The sequence below is a fragment of the Caloenas nicobarica genome, chromosome 8, assembly GCF_036013445.1.
Source record: "Caloenas nicobarica isolate bCalNic1 chromosome 8, bCalNic1.hap1, whole genome shotgun sequence".
NCBI classification, from domain to species: domain Eukaryota; kingdom Metazoa; phylum Chordata; class Aves; order Columbiformes; family Columbidae; genus Caloenas; species Caloenas nicobarica.
The window spans coordinates 2,254,960-2,270,332 of NC_088252.1; the positions used below are offsets into that span (position 1 = coordinate 2,254,960).

General features: G+C 42.7%; 1 protein-coding gene across 4 annotated transcripts in view; it reads left to right on the top strand.

The window, feature by feature from the left end:
* FARP2 (FERM, ARH/RhoGEF and pleckstrin domain protein 2) overlaps positions 1–15,373 on the top strand; it is a 79,976-nt gene that overhangs the window by 17,072 nt on the left and 47,531 nt on the right. For all 4 annotated transcript variants that reach the window (XM_065639803.1, XM_065639805.1, XM_065639804.1 and 1 more), the window contains exons 3-7: positions 4,207–4,311; positions 5,743–5,785; positions 10,748–10,826; positions 12,705–12,802; positions 14,950–15,064. In XM_065639803.1, coding sequence (XP_065495875.1) covers positions 4,207–4,311; positions 5,743–5,785; positions 10,748–10,826; positions 12,705–12,802; positions 14,950–15,064 — 440 coding nt within the window. The remainder of the gene's footprint in view (positions 1–4,206; positions 4,312–5,742; positions 5,786–10,747; positions 10,827–12,704; positions 12,803–14,949; positions 15,065–15,373) is intronic.

A 15,373-nucleotide genomic window follows, 5' to 3' on the forward strand; every position in this document is an offset into this window, starting at 1 on the left:
ACGTTACGACAAAGGGAGGCTCTGCCATGGAGGTGATGTTTGAGAAAACAGGAAATAACAGTTGGGATGAGAAAAGAAAAACAGCTGTTCCAACTTTATTTTTTCAATTTACATTTTTACTCCTCTGTCCTAAAAATTGCTCACACTGAATATGTTGCCTTTTCTGATGGAGTGAAAAATACAGATACCACCTTCAGACAAGAAACTTCAGCTTAGAAAGTGTGACCTGTTGGTCTCTGTGAGGTCTCTTCCAGCTTCATCTGAATATACAGATCCATTAAAAAATATATAATCGGACTGAACAGCCTTCTACTGATGACTTGTTAAAATAGTCTGTAGCACAGTTAGGGCTGGGTCACCAGGGAGAACTTTGGCTAGCTCTTGACTTCATTCTTTTTACCCTGTTTCTTTTCTTTCTTTTTATATGGAATAATTCAGTAGTATCAGTAGTCGTCGTCTTGGCAGCGTATAAAGAGTAATTGAGATGTTTGGAATGGAAAGTATGCCGTGTGGTGAATTTGTATTGAAAACAGGACCTTTCTGAAACGCATTCACGCAGCTTCTTGCCCTGACGTCAAAATTACAGTAATTAAGTAATTACTTAAAAGATTTTGCTTTGTGCTGCTTTTATGCAGATTAAACAATGATGTGGAGGTACCCACTACACAACTTTCATTTTTGTCTACTTCAACATGTTAAACTTTTCAGAAAGATGGTTATAAATGTAACAAACAGTTTGAGGAACTAAACAGCTCAGATTTTTCCCCAACAGCATTTGAGACATAGTAATAAAATATTGTGTTCTGTCTCAAGCTGTTGTAACCCATTTTTGTTATAAAATAAAACTAATACTGTTATTTTAAAATGTTACATTGTTATTGTTGCTTTATAGTTTGAAGGAAGTACTATGAAATGACATTCAGCTTAGAGTGAGGTTTTTCTCAGTTTGTTATCATAAGTGACACTTACAGTTTTGCACTTTTACCATTCGGGTGGCACCTTGATAATTTAATCAGATGCAAAGTGCTCCCATCTCTGACTGTCTTAGTTTCTCTGTGGGTTTCTCTGGCCAGGAGCGCAGGGTTGGCCGTGGCGGGAGATGCCGGATCCGCATGCCGAACAGACACTTTTTTGGGGCAAAACGAAGGCAGCTGGGCAGACCATGGGGCCACAGAAATGTAACCCAGGAGAGACCTGTGTATCATGGTCTGATCAGGATCATTTTAACGCCTGTGTATAATTGGCCACGGACAGGACTCGGTTTGACTGCAAAGCTTGTCTGACTCTTACCAGACGTCTTTCAGCGGTGAATCCGAGTTTAACGATTCTAATGGAAGGTGGTCGCAACCAGAATTCCTGCTTCTTTCACAGATGAGAAATGCGACATCTCCTGGGCTGTGGCTTCTGGAGGTGGCCACGAGGAGCTGGCGCGGCCCATCTTCTGCAGAGGGAAGTTCATGAGGCCCATCAGAGCATCACTGCATCTCCACAGTGATCACTGGCTAAAAAGCATTTCTTTCTCAAATCAGTGGTGCCTGTGAATAGTAGACATACTATAATAATAAATGCATGTGTATCTGTACCTTAAAAAAAAAAAAGGTCTTACTATATTTAAGGATATTTTCTTCTGTTACTACTTTAAGATTTATCCACAAGTGCAAAACAAAAAACGTATTTCATTTGAAGTTAAAAGTTTCATTTTCAAAATGCATTTCTCCAGGAGCATGGTCCTGTGGCAAGCGATCCGTAACGTGTCTGAGAAATGTGTCTGTAGACAGACAAGGAAGATGATGATTTACTGAAGAGGTTGTTTACCATTACCTGTGTCATTCCTTATTTCGTTGTTGTCATTTAAAAACCAAAACCCACACCCACAGAGTCTTCTGCAAGCACAGATTTTGGCTTAAAAAAAAAAAAAAAGAAAATTAAAAAATCACCTATGTTCTTACAAAGAAAATGCCATTTTAGCCATTGCAAAACTTGTCCTGAGAAAGAGGAGAGCGCTCCTTCTGTGTCATCTCCCACCCAGGCATCTCTGTATCACTGAAATGATGAACAACTGGATCGTTTCTCCTGACTTGCAGTTTTATTTGGGGGTTTCGGCATTAGCGGCCTGACCCAGCGTGATACCAAGAAACGTTCAGAATGAGTGGAGTTAGGGCCAGGTGCATTTGCCTGAGCTGCGCTTCGCCCCCAGGAAAAGGCAACTCGTGAGAGCGTGAGTCGTTCCTGTGCTGCTCCCGCTGTGCTTCCCTCCGCGGCTGGAGCGCTGGATTCAGCTCCGCTCCCAGCGCTGCACTTAGCAAGGCTATTTTCAGGTTTGCAGTACTGCAGAGCTGCTGTACTTTTTCTCACTGAAGTTTTGTGGGGTTTTTTTGAAGTGGTACAGAGGTATTTAGCTAAATTGCACGGTTTTAAAAACATCGACAGTTAATCTCTTTTTCCTGTAAGCTGCAATTTCTCTTGAATTTTTATGCATCTCAGTAATGTGAAACAACTTCCCCAACTTTCCCCATACTTTTACCTTTTTAAACCCGCTTTTTTAAAAATGGCCCATTCTTTCTGTTAGATATTTTCATTTGCATTTTATTAAATTATTCTCTCTTACTAATTTATTACAATGCCTAATACTTTTAAAAGATACAGCGTTGTGTGTTTAAAGAGTCAGTTACAGAATTGTGTGCTTGTTTGGATGAGAAAGTCTCCGGGCCCTCTGACTTTTCCAAATGAGCCAGCCCTGGCGAGGGATGCCAGAGCCCTTTGGATTCTTGTCTGTGTGATCTGGGTAGACTGGGGCAGGTCCATAAATGCCGTTTTTCCTGCGGTGGCTGCCGCAGTCGTGCAATAATCGACGCTGAGAGCAAGCTTGGATGTTTTCATCTGCAGACCCTGGCGCGGTTGTGTTGGGTGTGCTGTGGAAGTTTCCCGGTTTGTGCTGTGTTACCACAGCCAGATGTTTGTTTTGTGGCTTTGCACCTAACTTGGCTGGGAAAGGGCTGGTGAGAGAGAGGTTCTCAAGGTGGGAATCATCACAAATGCCTTTGCGCAGAAGGTGTGGTGTGGGGAGGGTGTTTGGGTTCCCACCAGTTTCTTGGGCAGAGAACCGTAGCCTTCCTGTTTATTTCTTAACAAACAGGATAAATACTATCGCCTTGGGTTTTCTTGAACTCTGTTGTTAAGAAAAAAGGTAGAGTTAGGGTTTTTCAAAGATGTTCCTCTGTAGAAGATGGATTAAAACCCATTGGATTAGAACCCTTAGTGGTTTTATCAGCAAAGGCCTTGGCTGTGCAGCCTCCGCTGGGTCAGCGTTGTCCCGGCAGGTCCTGCTCGCGCACCCCGGCTGTCCGGTGGGGCCGCCTGGGCCTCCCTAGGCCAGGCCTAAAGTCAGGTTGGGTGTGACCCGCCCTGCACCAGCCTTCCTCAGCCGGCTTGGCCTCGCATCACAGAATCACGGAATGTCAGGGACTGGAAGGGACCTCGCAAGCTCATCCAGTGCAATCCCCCCGCCGGAGCAGGAACACCCAGATGAGGTTACACAGGAAGGTGTCCAGGCGGATTGGAATGTCTGCAGAGAAGGAGACTCCACAACCTCCCTGGGCAGCCTGGGCCAGGCTCTGGCACCCTCACCGGGAAGAAGTTTCTTCTCATATTTAAGTGGAACCTCCTGTGTTCCAGTTTGTACCCGTTGCCCCTTGTCCTATCACTGGTTGTCACCCAGAAGAGCCTGGCTCCATTCTCCTGACACTCCCCCTTTCCATATTGATCCCCATGAATGAGTCACCCCTCAGTCTCCTCTTCTCCAGCTCCAGAGCCCCAGCTCCTCAGCCTTTCCTCACACGGGAGATGCTCCACTCCCTTCAGCATCTCCGTGGCTGTGCTGGACTCTCTCCAGCAGTCGCTGGAGGAGCTGCAGATGGTTACAGCCGATCTGACCCTGCTGTGAGCAGGAGGTTGGACAGAGGTGACCTTGACCTCCAGCGGCCCCTTCCAGCTCGAGTTCCTTGGTTTCTGTGAAAGCTGTTAGTGGAGCCATGCCTGTGTATGGGGCATTTGTGTGTTACACTGGCAAGAATGATGGCAAAAGTCTTTGAGGTATTTTTCTATGGTTTCTAAAGATGCCATTTTTTTTTTCATTTGCTGTAAACTTATTAAACTATATTAATCTCACTGGGGTTTTTTTTGTTTTTTTTGTTTTTACTTCCTTAGTCAAAATATTATGGCCAGACGTTGCTGACAGAAGTTTACAAGCATCTGAATTTGATTGAGTCGGACTACTTTGGGATTGAGTTCCAGAACATCCAGTCATATTGGGTATGTACAGTCTCCTGACCCATTCGGTAGAATTCTTGGCAGTGCTAGTTTAACAATTGGATTCTAAGATCTTAAAGGTCTTTTCCAACCAAAACAATTCTATGGTTCTACAATAAAAAGATTGGGTGAATGCAGTTGCTTGCATGTCAAAAGTTTCAGAGTCTGCTGGAGGATTATCTCTTTGATTGCTGTGAATCTGCTTCGCTCACCAGAACAATGGCAGCTAATAAAGCAGAGGGGAGGAATCAGATTCTATTTCTTGTTAAATCTCAAACAATGTATAAAGCAGTTAAATAGTTGCTGATGTTCCCACTTTCAGAGACATAAATAAACTCTGAAAGCAGGGACATCAACTCAAAGTGTAGTCTGTGGAACACTTACAAAGTCATATTACCCGGGTAATTTTGGTAGTGTTCATATTCAGTTAGTTCAGTATTCAGTTAATTTCCCTGAGGAGTCATTACAAACCTCTTTCTAATAAATATAAACCTCAGCAGACATCTAGACCTGCAAGCTTTTAAAATCATTGATCTAGATAAATACTGGTGCTCTGTAAGTCTCCTAGTCGCTTATCCTCTGCCTTGTGAAGAGGACAATGTGGCTTCTAAACTAGAAAATGTTCCCAAAACTCTGTCTTTGTTATTTTTTTCTATTACTTTTTCTAGTGTTAGGACTCGCATGCACAAAATATGACTGAGAACACAAGAACGCTAGTAGCGCTAATACACGCTGCTCTTCAGTGAAGCAAATACAGTAAAGCTTGTTTAGTTTCTGTTTCTTCCGCAAAGCCTCCAAAGTGTTTCTGCATCTAATAAGGTTCTTAAAATCCTCAACTCTCTCTCAGACAGACAAGTAACTAGGAAGGAACAAACTTAACTGTCTTGTTACAATTCTTTTTGAAGGGGTGGGAAAAAAATAATAGTTGAGCATCCAGTACACTTTGCGTTAGTTTTATGAATACTTTTACTAGAACAACAATAGTCTTTCTTTAAAAATGTGCTTGTCAAAAAAGAAAAATTTGTGGGAAATTGATACTAACTAAAAATCCATAGGTAGGTAAGAGAGATGGACAGAGCACTGAAAGGGAAAAAAGTTGGACCTTGTCATTTTGTACAGACCTTGTGTAGTTCTGTAGCCTGACCCCTGTGTGTGTTCTGGTGTCATTTCTGTGTTCTGCTGGGTGCTTTTACTGTTGTGACTCCTGCCCAGATGAGCTTTAAGCACAGATCAGTGGGTTTTCTACTGACACACGATAAATGTCGATTCAAATAGGTGAGTATATTTTTTAAAAGCAAAGGAGTTGCTGCGTCACTTCAGGGAGGAAGAAATGTATACTCATAAATTGCTACTTTATTTGAATTTACTTTTGATGTGTTCATATTGTATTCAAATATGAATGTCAGTTTGTAATTTTTTTTTCTTTCATTTCAGATTTGGCTGGAACCTATGAAACCTGTTATTAAACAAGTACGGAGTAAGTAGCTTTAAAAAAGGAAGTTTTCCTTAATTTGCATCTGCTTTTATGTGGGTTACTTTCACAATTACGACTTGATTTACTGGTTATGCTTCCCTGAAAATGGTACTTGCTCAGGGTGATGGTGGTTCCTGTTCGGGCATGCAAACCTGACGTTTTTAATGTGTAATATGTGGTGGGTAGAATGGAAACGCACTGAAGCCATGAATCTCTGTGATAAATATCTAGACAGGTTGGCTCAGCTGGTGTTGAGTTGAAGTGAAACATGACATGTGCTGTTCGTGAGCTTTTGTAAATTGTGTTGTCTGATGATGGAAAGAAAAAGGAATGTTCTGATTTATCGTGCCGGTTGCGTCTCAGAGCTGCTTCTGCTCTGTGGCCAGGAGGATATTGCAATAGCGATGCTATCTTTGCTTTGCGCTACTCTAAAAAGCAATGTGAGAGGCACTCGAAAGGTTAAGAATAATTGAAGAATACAGTGTGCTAGTTCTTCTGATGTTGAAAGATTAGATCAAACCTTTTTTTTTTTTTCAACCTTTAGAATGAATTTAATCCATTTGCTTATTTCTTTTCCTGATTGTAAAGGCTTTGTGAAAAAACAAAATCCACAGGGGTGTGGTGGATTTCTGGTCCTTTCAAAATCTTTCTTGAAAAATGTTGAAAATTAGTACCGGTAGGTAGTTTTTAGTTACTCTTCTGCCTAAAAGTGATTGCCAGAAAATCAGAAATTGCCAATTCTAGCGAGAGTTTTTAACTTTAAGGTCATGGTTTTAACTTTTACCGACACTGGCTTTTAAGCAGAAGAGCCAAACCAGCTATAAAAGGCGACTTCCTCAGGAGGGTTTGAAATACTTTCAATTCCCCCACACACTCCCCCAAAAATTGTCGGAGTGCCATTATTTTGTGTATTCCATGTAGTTAGGCTTGGTTTGGTTTTTTTTCCAGTGTTCCTGGCTGGAAGGAATCATGTCTTAGTGAAAAGATCTGGTGGAGCACAGGTGCTCCTGGGTTACTCCTTTTGTATCCTCTTCTGTACCGAATCCGTTGGGAAAATTTGCCCTTAGGCCACGTGTTCCCTGCCGGTGCTTATGTTGTTCTAAAATGGTTTAAAACCATGAGACTGTGCTAAAATTTATGGCTGCTCTACTGCTTGGTGCTCTACCAGCCACATTATGTGCCAGTGACACTGGAAGATTTCTTTAATTATTATTTTTTAAAAAAATTTAATCTACAGGAGACACCAGTCAGTTGCCTGGCACATGTTCAAGTTCTGAAATCAGGGTTAAATTTGTAAAGTTTTGATGGCTTGGGTGAGCACTCTTCTTCTCTTTTTTCACTAGTTGAGTCCCTTCCCGGCATTCTGCTGGGTTTGAAAATGAAGTGACTGTGGAAAGCCTTGAAAACGTTTCCAGTTCGAGCATCAGTTGCGTGTGTAGTAATTTAAGCTCTTCTGTCATTGAATCCAGCACTGACATACGGTTGCTCAGGAGCGTCTTCCTGGGAACTTTTGGACAGTTGTGCTGAATCCACAGCCTGCAGAGGGGAGTTACGTTACTGTTTGACAATGTGCACATTTAAGTACTAAGGGACCTTTTCCGATATTTTTGCTTTCAGAAGTTTTGCTGAGGTTCTTTTTTGCTGGTTTTTTGGGGGTTGGGTTTTTTGGTTCGTTTGCTTTTTCAGAATTTAATGATTTTACAGTTAACCTTGTAACTTTTAGCCCAGCAGCAGGGGATGTGTGAGCTGTCATCATGGGCTTTAAAGAACCACAGCCCAAACCCTGTACTTTGCGTTGGGGATTGGACTAGATGATCTTTTGAGGTCCCTTCCAATCCCTAACATTCTGTGATTCTGTGATTGCATTGATGACGTTTCCTGTTTAATGCAGTTCTGAGTCTTTGACGTGCTCTCTAAAGATAAAAGCTCTAGATTATTAATTTTTACTTCATATTGGTCTTGACTAATGACCTCTTTGGAGATGTGAAGAACGTTGTGTTGGATGATAAAGATTTTATTTTTGGTTAATTTCAAATGAACACAGTCAGTTTTATTGCTGAACAACTCCAGAGGGCGAGGGGTTTAGATCCAAATGTTTGACTTCCTGACAGGCGCACAATATCAGGTTGGCATCTGGATACCTTCTCGGGGGTGTTGCCACTTTATATAGTGCTGTGTTCACCATACCTGCATGGGTAATTTTGCCTGATGTTTCTGGTGATGTTCTTGGTTTTGCTCAGATTTGGTTTCTTACAATATATTCCGTAGCTTCGTTAAGGCTGGCTCTGTGTTTCTTTTCCTCATTACAATGGGACTTATTCACAGAGGAAAGGCAAGATTAAAAAAGAAGAAAAAAAGAAAAAAAGAGGAGGAGTTGGGCTGCAGAAGCAAATATGCAGTATTGCGTATTTAGTTTTTAATATTTATCGTCATTTGCTGTAAGCGATGCTCGGAACACTGCCAAAGTTGCTCTGGCAGCGATACTTTCCAGTTGATGGGCAAGAGTAACGCACGGATCTGCTCGTAACCTTGTGAAGCTCTCCAAAGGCTCCAAGTATTTTCAGAAATTTGATGTAAAGTTGTTGTTGTTGGTTTGTTGTTGTTTCTTTTTCCCCCGGAATAAACGAACTACTTATTTTCCCCACTTGGTACATCTCAAGAACTATAAAATCAACCTTAAAAACTACTATAAACTACTAAACTACTACTAAAAACAACTATAAAATCAAATGCAACCTTCGTATATTGTTATAAGGTGTTATTTCCAGCTCCTTTCATTTTCAGATGTGACACTGTCATTTGGATGAGGATTTGGGGCTTTTTGTTCACCAAAGCTGTGGTAATTCGGGCTCAGAGGCAGGGAGCTGCTCTTCTTGCTGTTGTGTGAGCCTTAGTTCTCCAGCTACTTGGCAGAAAGCAAAGTTTGTTATTCCCCTGTTAGCAAACGAGGGCAAGTGAGTGGAGAAACATCTGGGGTGTGGGAATTGGGTATTCCGGACAGAAGAAATCACTGTGCTTTGGGGTGGCTAGGCTTAAATTGGACTTTGTCAAGCTTTAAGAGATCTTAGTGCTTAAAATAAATGAAACCAGGCTGGTTGGTGCTTACCAATGCGCTCAAACAAATTTTTTTTTTAATTTGGCTAGGCTTGCTTTGGAACTGCAGCAGCTTGTGGAATCCCAGGGCGGGCAGGGCTGGAAGGCACCTCCCCCATAAGCAGGGCTGGCCTTGAGGTTCGCTTGGGTCATGAAGTCCATGGCAAACGGTGTAGCAAGAAGCGAGGCTGCAGTTTTTTCTCTTCCCAGCTCTTCCCCTGTCTTTTAGAGGGGGGTCCGTCTTTCCGTGGTTTGTCCTGCCTTGTCCAGCTCTGCATGCTCCAGGTGGCCTGTCCCGGCTCCTGGGAACAGGGCTCGGTCCCTGGCAGGTGGCTGTCGGTGCTGTCGGTGGGGCTGTGGGACGAGCAGCTCTTGTCCGGGGGGGGCTGCAAATGGGTGCTCAGCTGGCTCTGGAAGCAAAGGTGGGTCAGTGCTCTGCCTGCCAAACACTCGGCTGTTCCTGCTCGGAGACAGGAAAACCCAGGAGCAGAGCCGCGCTGCCCAGTCGTGGTGCGGCAGGCGATGGTGGTGCCCCGTGTCATCCCTCTGAAAACCCTGCTGACATGGCTTTGTGGGCATCACAGAATCCCAGAATGTCAGGGACTGGAAAGGACCTCACTGGGAAGAAGTTTCTTCTCCTATTTAAGTGGAACTGTAGCCTTCCTGTTTATTTCTTAACAAACAGAAAAAATACTATCGCCTTGGGTTTTCTTGAACTCTGTTTTTAAGAAAAAAGGTAGAGTTAAGGTTTTTCAAAGATGTTCCTCTGTAGAAGATGGATTAAACCCCATTGGATTAGAACCCTTTGTGATTTTATCAGCAAAGGCCTTGGCTGTGCAGCCTCCGCTGGGTCAGTGTTGTCCCGGCAGGTCCTGCTCGCGCACCCCGGCTGTCCAGCGGGGCCGCCTGGGCCTCCCTAGGCCAGGCCTAAAGTCAGGTTGGATGTGACCCGCCCTGCACCAGCCTTCCTCAGCCGGCTTGGCCTCGCATCACAGAATCACGGAATGTCAGGGACTGGAAGGGACCTCGCAAGCTCATCCAGTGCAATCCCCCCGCCGGAGCAGGAACACCCAGATGAGGTTACACAGGAAGGTGTCCAGGCGGGTTGGAATGTCTGCAGAGAAGGAGACTCCACAACCTCCCTGGGCAGCCTGGGCCAGGCTCTGGCACCCTCACCATGAAGAAGTTTCTTCTCATCTTTAAGTGGAACCTCCTGTGTTCCAGTTTGCACCCATTGCCCCTTGTCCTATCACTGGTTGTCACCCAGAAGAGCCTGGCTCCATCCTCCTGACACTCCCCCTTTCCATATTGATCACCATGAATGAGTCACCCCTCAGTCTCCTCTTCTCCAGCTCCAGAGCCCCAGCTCCTCAGCCTTTCCTCACACGGGAGATGCTCCACTCCCTTCAGCATCTTCGTGGCTGTCATCGAGGCAGCCAGAGTCATGACACTGAAACTGTTAGTGCAATCCAGTCACAGTTGGGTTTTCTCAATATAAAATGTTACACAGAGCGTTATGGACTATTCCAGATAGTTACTAAGGCTTCTGTTTAGATTAAAATGTTGAATTTTTCTCCCTGTTGTTGAGATTGACAAGAACAGCGTTAAGAATGGGATGAGATGGGTATTGGCAGGCATGCCAGGACCAGGCCGCAGATGCACTTGTTTTCAGAGGAACTGAACAGCCCTGTCTGCTGTGTCTCCGCTGACACGGACAATCTATACCCCACGGGCCCTGCTATAGGTAGCCGGCAAGCTGAAAGCTGGCCGGACTTTGTGTGCGCTGTATTGTTGTGCATGTTGGAAAACATAATCTGTATGTGCTGATGAAGAACAAGAGTTTGTTGTGAAATGACTAAATGTTTCTTATAGGACCAAAGACTACAATGCTTCGTCTAGCGGTCAAGTTTTTCCCTCCAGACCCAGGTCAGCTGCAAGAGGAATATACCAGGTAAAGTCTCGTTTTGAAGATTTTGATTTGCATTACCTTCTGAAACAATAGGAAGGTAAGAACAGGAGGACATGGCTTCTGTTTCCAAACCAAACTGACATTGAAGATGAGCAAAGAAGCACTTTTCATTAGCGTCACAGTTTTAGAAGACACACATTGGCAGATGAATGTTATCGGAAAACGTATTTTTCAAGGCAGAAAACAGTGCAGGTTAGGGCTTGCCAAACATCACAGTGCCAAAGGAGACAGGCTAGAGAGGAAATACGTAAATTTATAAGCAGTAACTAGATAAAGTAACCACTACATACTTTATAAACGATTTATCGTTTAAAATTCTGAAGTCCATGCTTTTAAGTATTCTCCAACTAGCTTTGCTGTTCACGTTTTTCACCAGTGCTCACCATGGGTCACTTTTGCCAGTCGCCCACTGATCATTAGGGAGTTAAGCAGACACTTGCTGGCACCTGCGAACGTGCTGTGAAGTCTGTGCCTCTGACAAGCACATTCCCCGGGATTTTAGTGTTTGAAGAGCTCATTTAACGCGTTTCCTCTTTTAAATGGAAATCGTTGGAGACATCTGCAGCGGTTCCTTATTTCACAGTAAACCAGCAGAACTGCTGTGATGAGATGCAATTGTCTCTTGTAATGATGAATATTTTCTAAATGTTTCCTTTGCTCCCAATTTTCCTATGTTATAGGAATGCAGCTTTTTGGAGCAGGAACTGTATTTTTGCCTATTTATGGAGTATTTATTGTGGAATTCTGGTCTGTGCTTAAAGCGTCTGGGTATTTCATAATGCTATTAATAATGTGTACACTTTATTGTGACTATATGGAAGAAATCGAGGTAGCTCAGTGAGATATGCAGAAAGCAGAGCGTACTTTGTAGAAGTCTTTAATACATACTTACAGTACTTCAAAAAACCCTCCACACATTCAAAATGTATACCTTTTATTATCTTTTTGCCTCAAGAATATGATACATAATGTTTTAAAATTAATTATTATTTTTTTTAAAAGTTACTGTGTCTTTCAGGGTGTAATTTCATAATGAATATTGATCAGTCTGTCAGTTCAAAGGTTTATAGTAATGAGTTGCCCATTTACTGGAGTCCATATTACACTGTCTTTCAAGTAAAAAGGAAATCACAGAAGACTTGCCAGCATTACTTTCATAAAAATAGAATAAACTTGTTTTAGGTTACTAAGTTGGTCCTTATCAGCATACTTTCAAGGCTGCCATGTTTTTTCTTCTACCCTTGTATGTTTTGCAGGCAGCTTATTGTACAAAACTGTTATACAGAAATCTATTCCTCTTTAACAACTGATTGGAAAATACTTTAGTTAAATGAGTATAGTAGTATAAGAAAAGGAAATTGAATTTCTGACTGTCTTTGTAGGCTGCCAACATAGTCCTAGAAAATACAACCACTGCATAAATGAATTGAGTGCTAGCAGAAATGCGCGTTATTTTTCTTAACAAGGTATTAGAACCAGCGATGTTCCTCCGTCTTTTCTCTAATAGATAAAATCACTTGAAGTGATTTTCTTTAAGTTTCTTTAAGTTTTCATTAAGTTTCTTTCCAGCTGAAAATTACAGCTGCTGTTACTTCCCAAATCCCACTTGTTCAAAGCATGATTTTCCTTCTGCCTCTGTGTTCCTGTGTGTTCATTTGTACCGATAAATTGCACTGGAATAGTCACGAGCTGTTTAGTTTGATTTGACCGCCCTCGGTAGCCAGGCTTCTGTGTTACCGTGTGTTTGGAGAAAGGAAGAGTGAGGAGATGCTGGTTTTATAAAATCTTGCTTTTAGAGACCCCTCATTCCTTCTCACGCTGAGGTGGTGTTTGTAACTCCAAGCTGTGGCTCTCTCTCAGGTACCTGTTTGCGTTGCAAATCAAGAGGGACCTGGCGGAGGAACGGCTGACCTGCAGCGACAACACGGCCGCCCTGCTGGTCTCGCACCTCCTGCAGTGTGAGTATCTCGCCTGTGGGAGCTAAAAGCATTTTCCGTCCTGCAGTATTTCCCTCTGTATGTGCAGTAAACCCCTTGGTTTTGAACACCGGGATTATCACCAGGGCTAGCTGTGGGGTGGAACAGCTGGTGCTTACGGATGGGATAACTTTGGCTTCGTGGATGCTGTAGGAAACCAACCCCCCTGCGTGGCGTCTGCGAACCAGCTCACCAGCACTCCTCATCCTGCTCCCGTTTGCCTCCCTGCTTCCCTGCCTTGGTTTTGCAATTTCCCTGTGGCTGGCGGGAGATCAGTGTATAGAGACTGGGCTGAAATAAAACCAGTAACATGCCAGAACAAGTCCAGCAGTGGGGCTGTCAGCAGCGTTCCTCCTTGGAAATGAGAAGCGATTGCTTTGGAAATTCTCCGTGTCGCTGCTCGTTCAGTCTGTATGCGCCTAAAGGCCTAAAAATGTGGCCTTGAAGATGAGCAGATTGAAATCCTTGAATGTGTTCAGACACTGAATCAGCCCGAGCAGCAGCCAAATGAGGAGAGTGGTTACAAATCTGTAACCTGAGCTACAGAAAGGGGGTTTTGTGCCTCCCTGCTGGCTTGAAACAAAAGCCGTTAAATGATACCTCTTCGCGTGTGCACTGCTAAATAGTTATTAGTTATATAATTCTGCATTGTAATATAATAATCCAATTAGTTATGGTGATTTTATTGGAAGAGCAAAGCCATCTTGCGTGTGTGCCATCGGTGAGTGACACAACTAACATTGGCTCATGATTTTCCAGCAGTGCCGTACAGAGCTGGTGAGCAAATCTCAGCATCTCCCCTTGCTTAGCTTGCTTCTGCTCTCCTAGAAAATTAGAAATGAGAAAGAATATGATTATTTTTAACATAAATTATATTACAGAAGTATCTTTCAATTTTTTTTCTTTGTTTCGTATGCTGGTGTGATTTTAAACTCTTTTTAAGAACAGCTGCCCTGCATGAGATGATTAGTTCCCTTAGTCCACTGGCCGTTCTCTGGCAGGACTTGGCAGCAGATGCTGTGGGGAAGCCCTCGGAAGCAGAGCCAGGCGTATGGTGACACTGCCTTTGCTGCATCCAGCCAGTAATTGTGGCATCTGGGCTTTCTAAGTGAAAGATTGACTCTGCATCTCTCTGTTTAGTTGCCCTTGATGAGCTTTGCTTCCATGTATTGGTCTAATTGTTGAATTTGCTTATATTTTTGGTGTCCTTCCATGAAAATGAGCTTTACAGGTTAGTTTTGGGGAATTTTGTAGGGCGACATCTACCCTTTTGTCTGTTTAAAACTTTTTGTATTTTAATTTAATATCGTAACTTCATATTTTATTATCAGAAAAAGTAAATAATGTTTAAAATATATTTATTCAACTTGTAATTTTTGCATATGTTCTGCCTGCCTCATGCTTTTCTTTTCCAAGCCAAAGTCTTCTGGTTGTTTTGTGTCTTATCACATGAAGCTGTTCATGCTTTTTTCTTCTGTAAATCTCTTCCTAAATCCACAGCATCGTTTCTGAAAGGCATCAATATGTGAAGGGGACACCAAAGCTTGAGATGGAGGCTCTGTGGGGATTACAGTCAAATAACACTCCTTTCTCGTTTTGCTATGTATTTATTTTTGGCGGGTCCTAAAATGTAATTTCCCCTCTTCCCAAGTAGGCTTGTCCATAACTATTTTCTGTATATTTGCAAAAAAATATACCGGTTTGGTATGAGGTATTTGTAAGAAAGAAATATTTAGAACTACTCCTACATTTATACTGTCCTAAAATGAGATTCAGCCCTTTGAAGGCAATCGCGAGGCTGATGTGCCCCCGGTGAAAATGAGTTTGACGCCCTGGATAAAACCATCTCACGGGCCTGCTGCACGAGTCTCATATCTTTGACTGTAAAGTCTAAATTTTCCAAATGATGCTCAAATACTGCAATAATCTCCAGGAAGTCTGCTTGGAATAAACATGAGTATTTTGTAAAATGAAGCTGGATACAAAGCGTAATGCACCAATTTGAAGCACTTAAAGGAAAACACGTTCTGGCTCTTGGGGTCTCTGTAATTCCTTACCAAGTATTTTCTGTCATTGTTCCTTCTCCTTTGGTTCTTCCTATTCTAATGTTGTTTTCTTTTCTGTAATAGCTGAAATAGGGGATTTTGATGAATCAGAGGATCGAGAACACCTTAAAACAAACCAGTATTTGCCAAACCAGGAAAGAATTGAAGGAAAGATTCTGGAGTTCCACAGGAAGCATGTGTAAGTGAGGATGAATGTACACCCCTAATGTTTACTCCTGGGAGCAGATGGACTCGCTTGGTAGAGGTTGAACATGCTGTGCAATAGCATGATATGAAGATTGTGTAAGTTAAACACCATTTATATCTAACAAGCAAAGTTGGATGCAGCAGTACTTACATAGTTAAGACAGAGTCGTTGGGCAGTAGTTTTTCTCGAGTGATTTTTCAGTGCACCTTTAGTAGCGAGCCAGAGAAAGCTATTATGAGCTTGTAATAGTGGTTTTAAGCAAAATCATTCTTCAGAATTTCCAGTCTACCAAGATTAAGT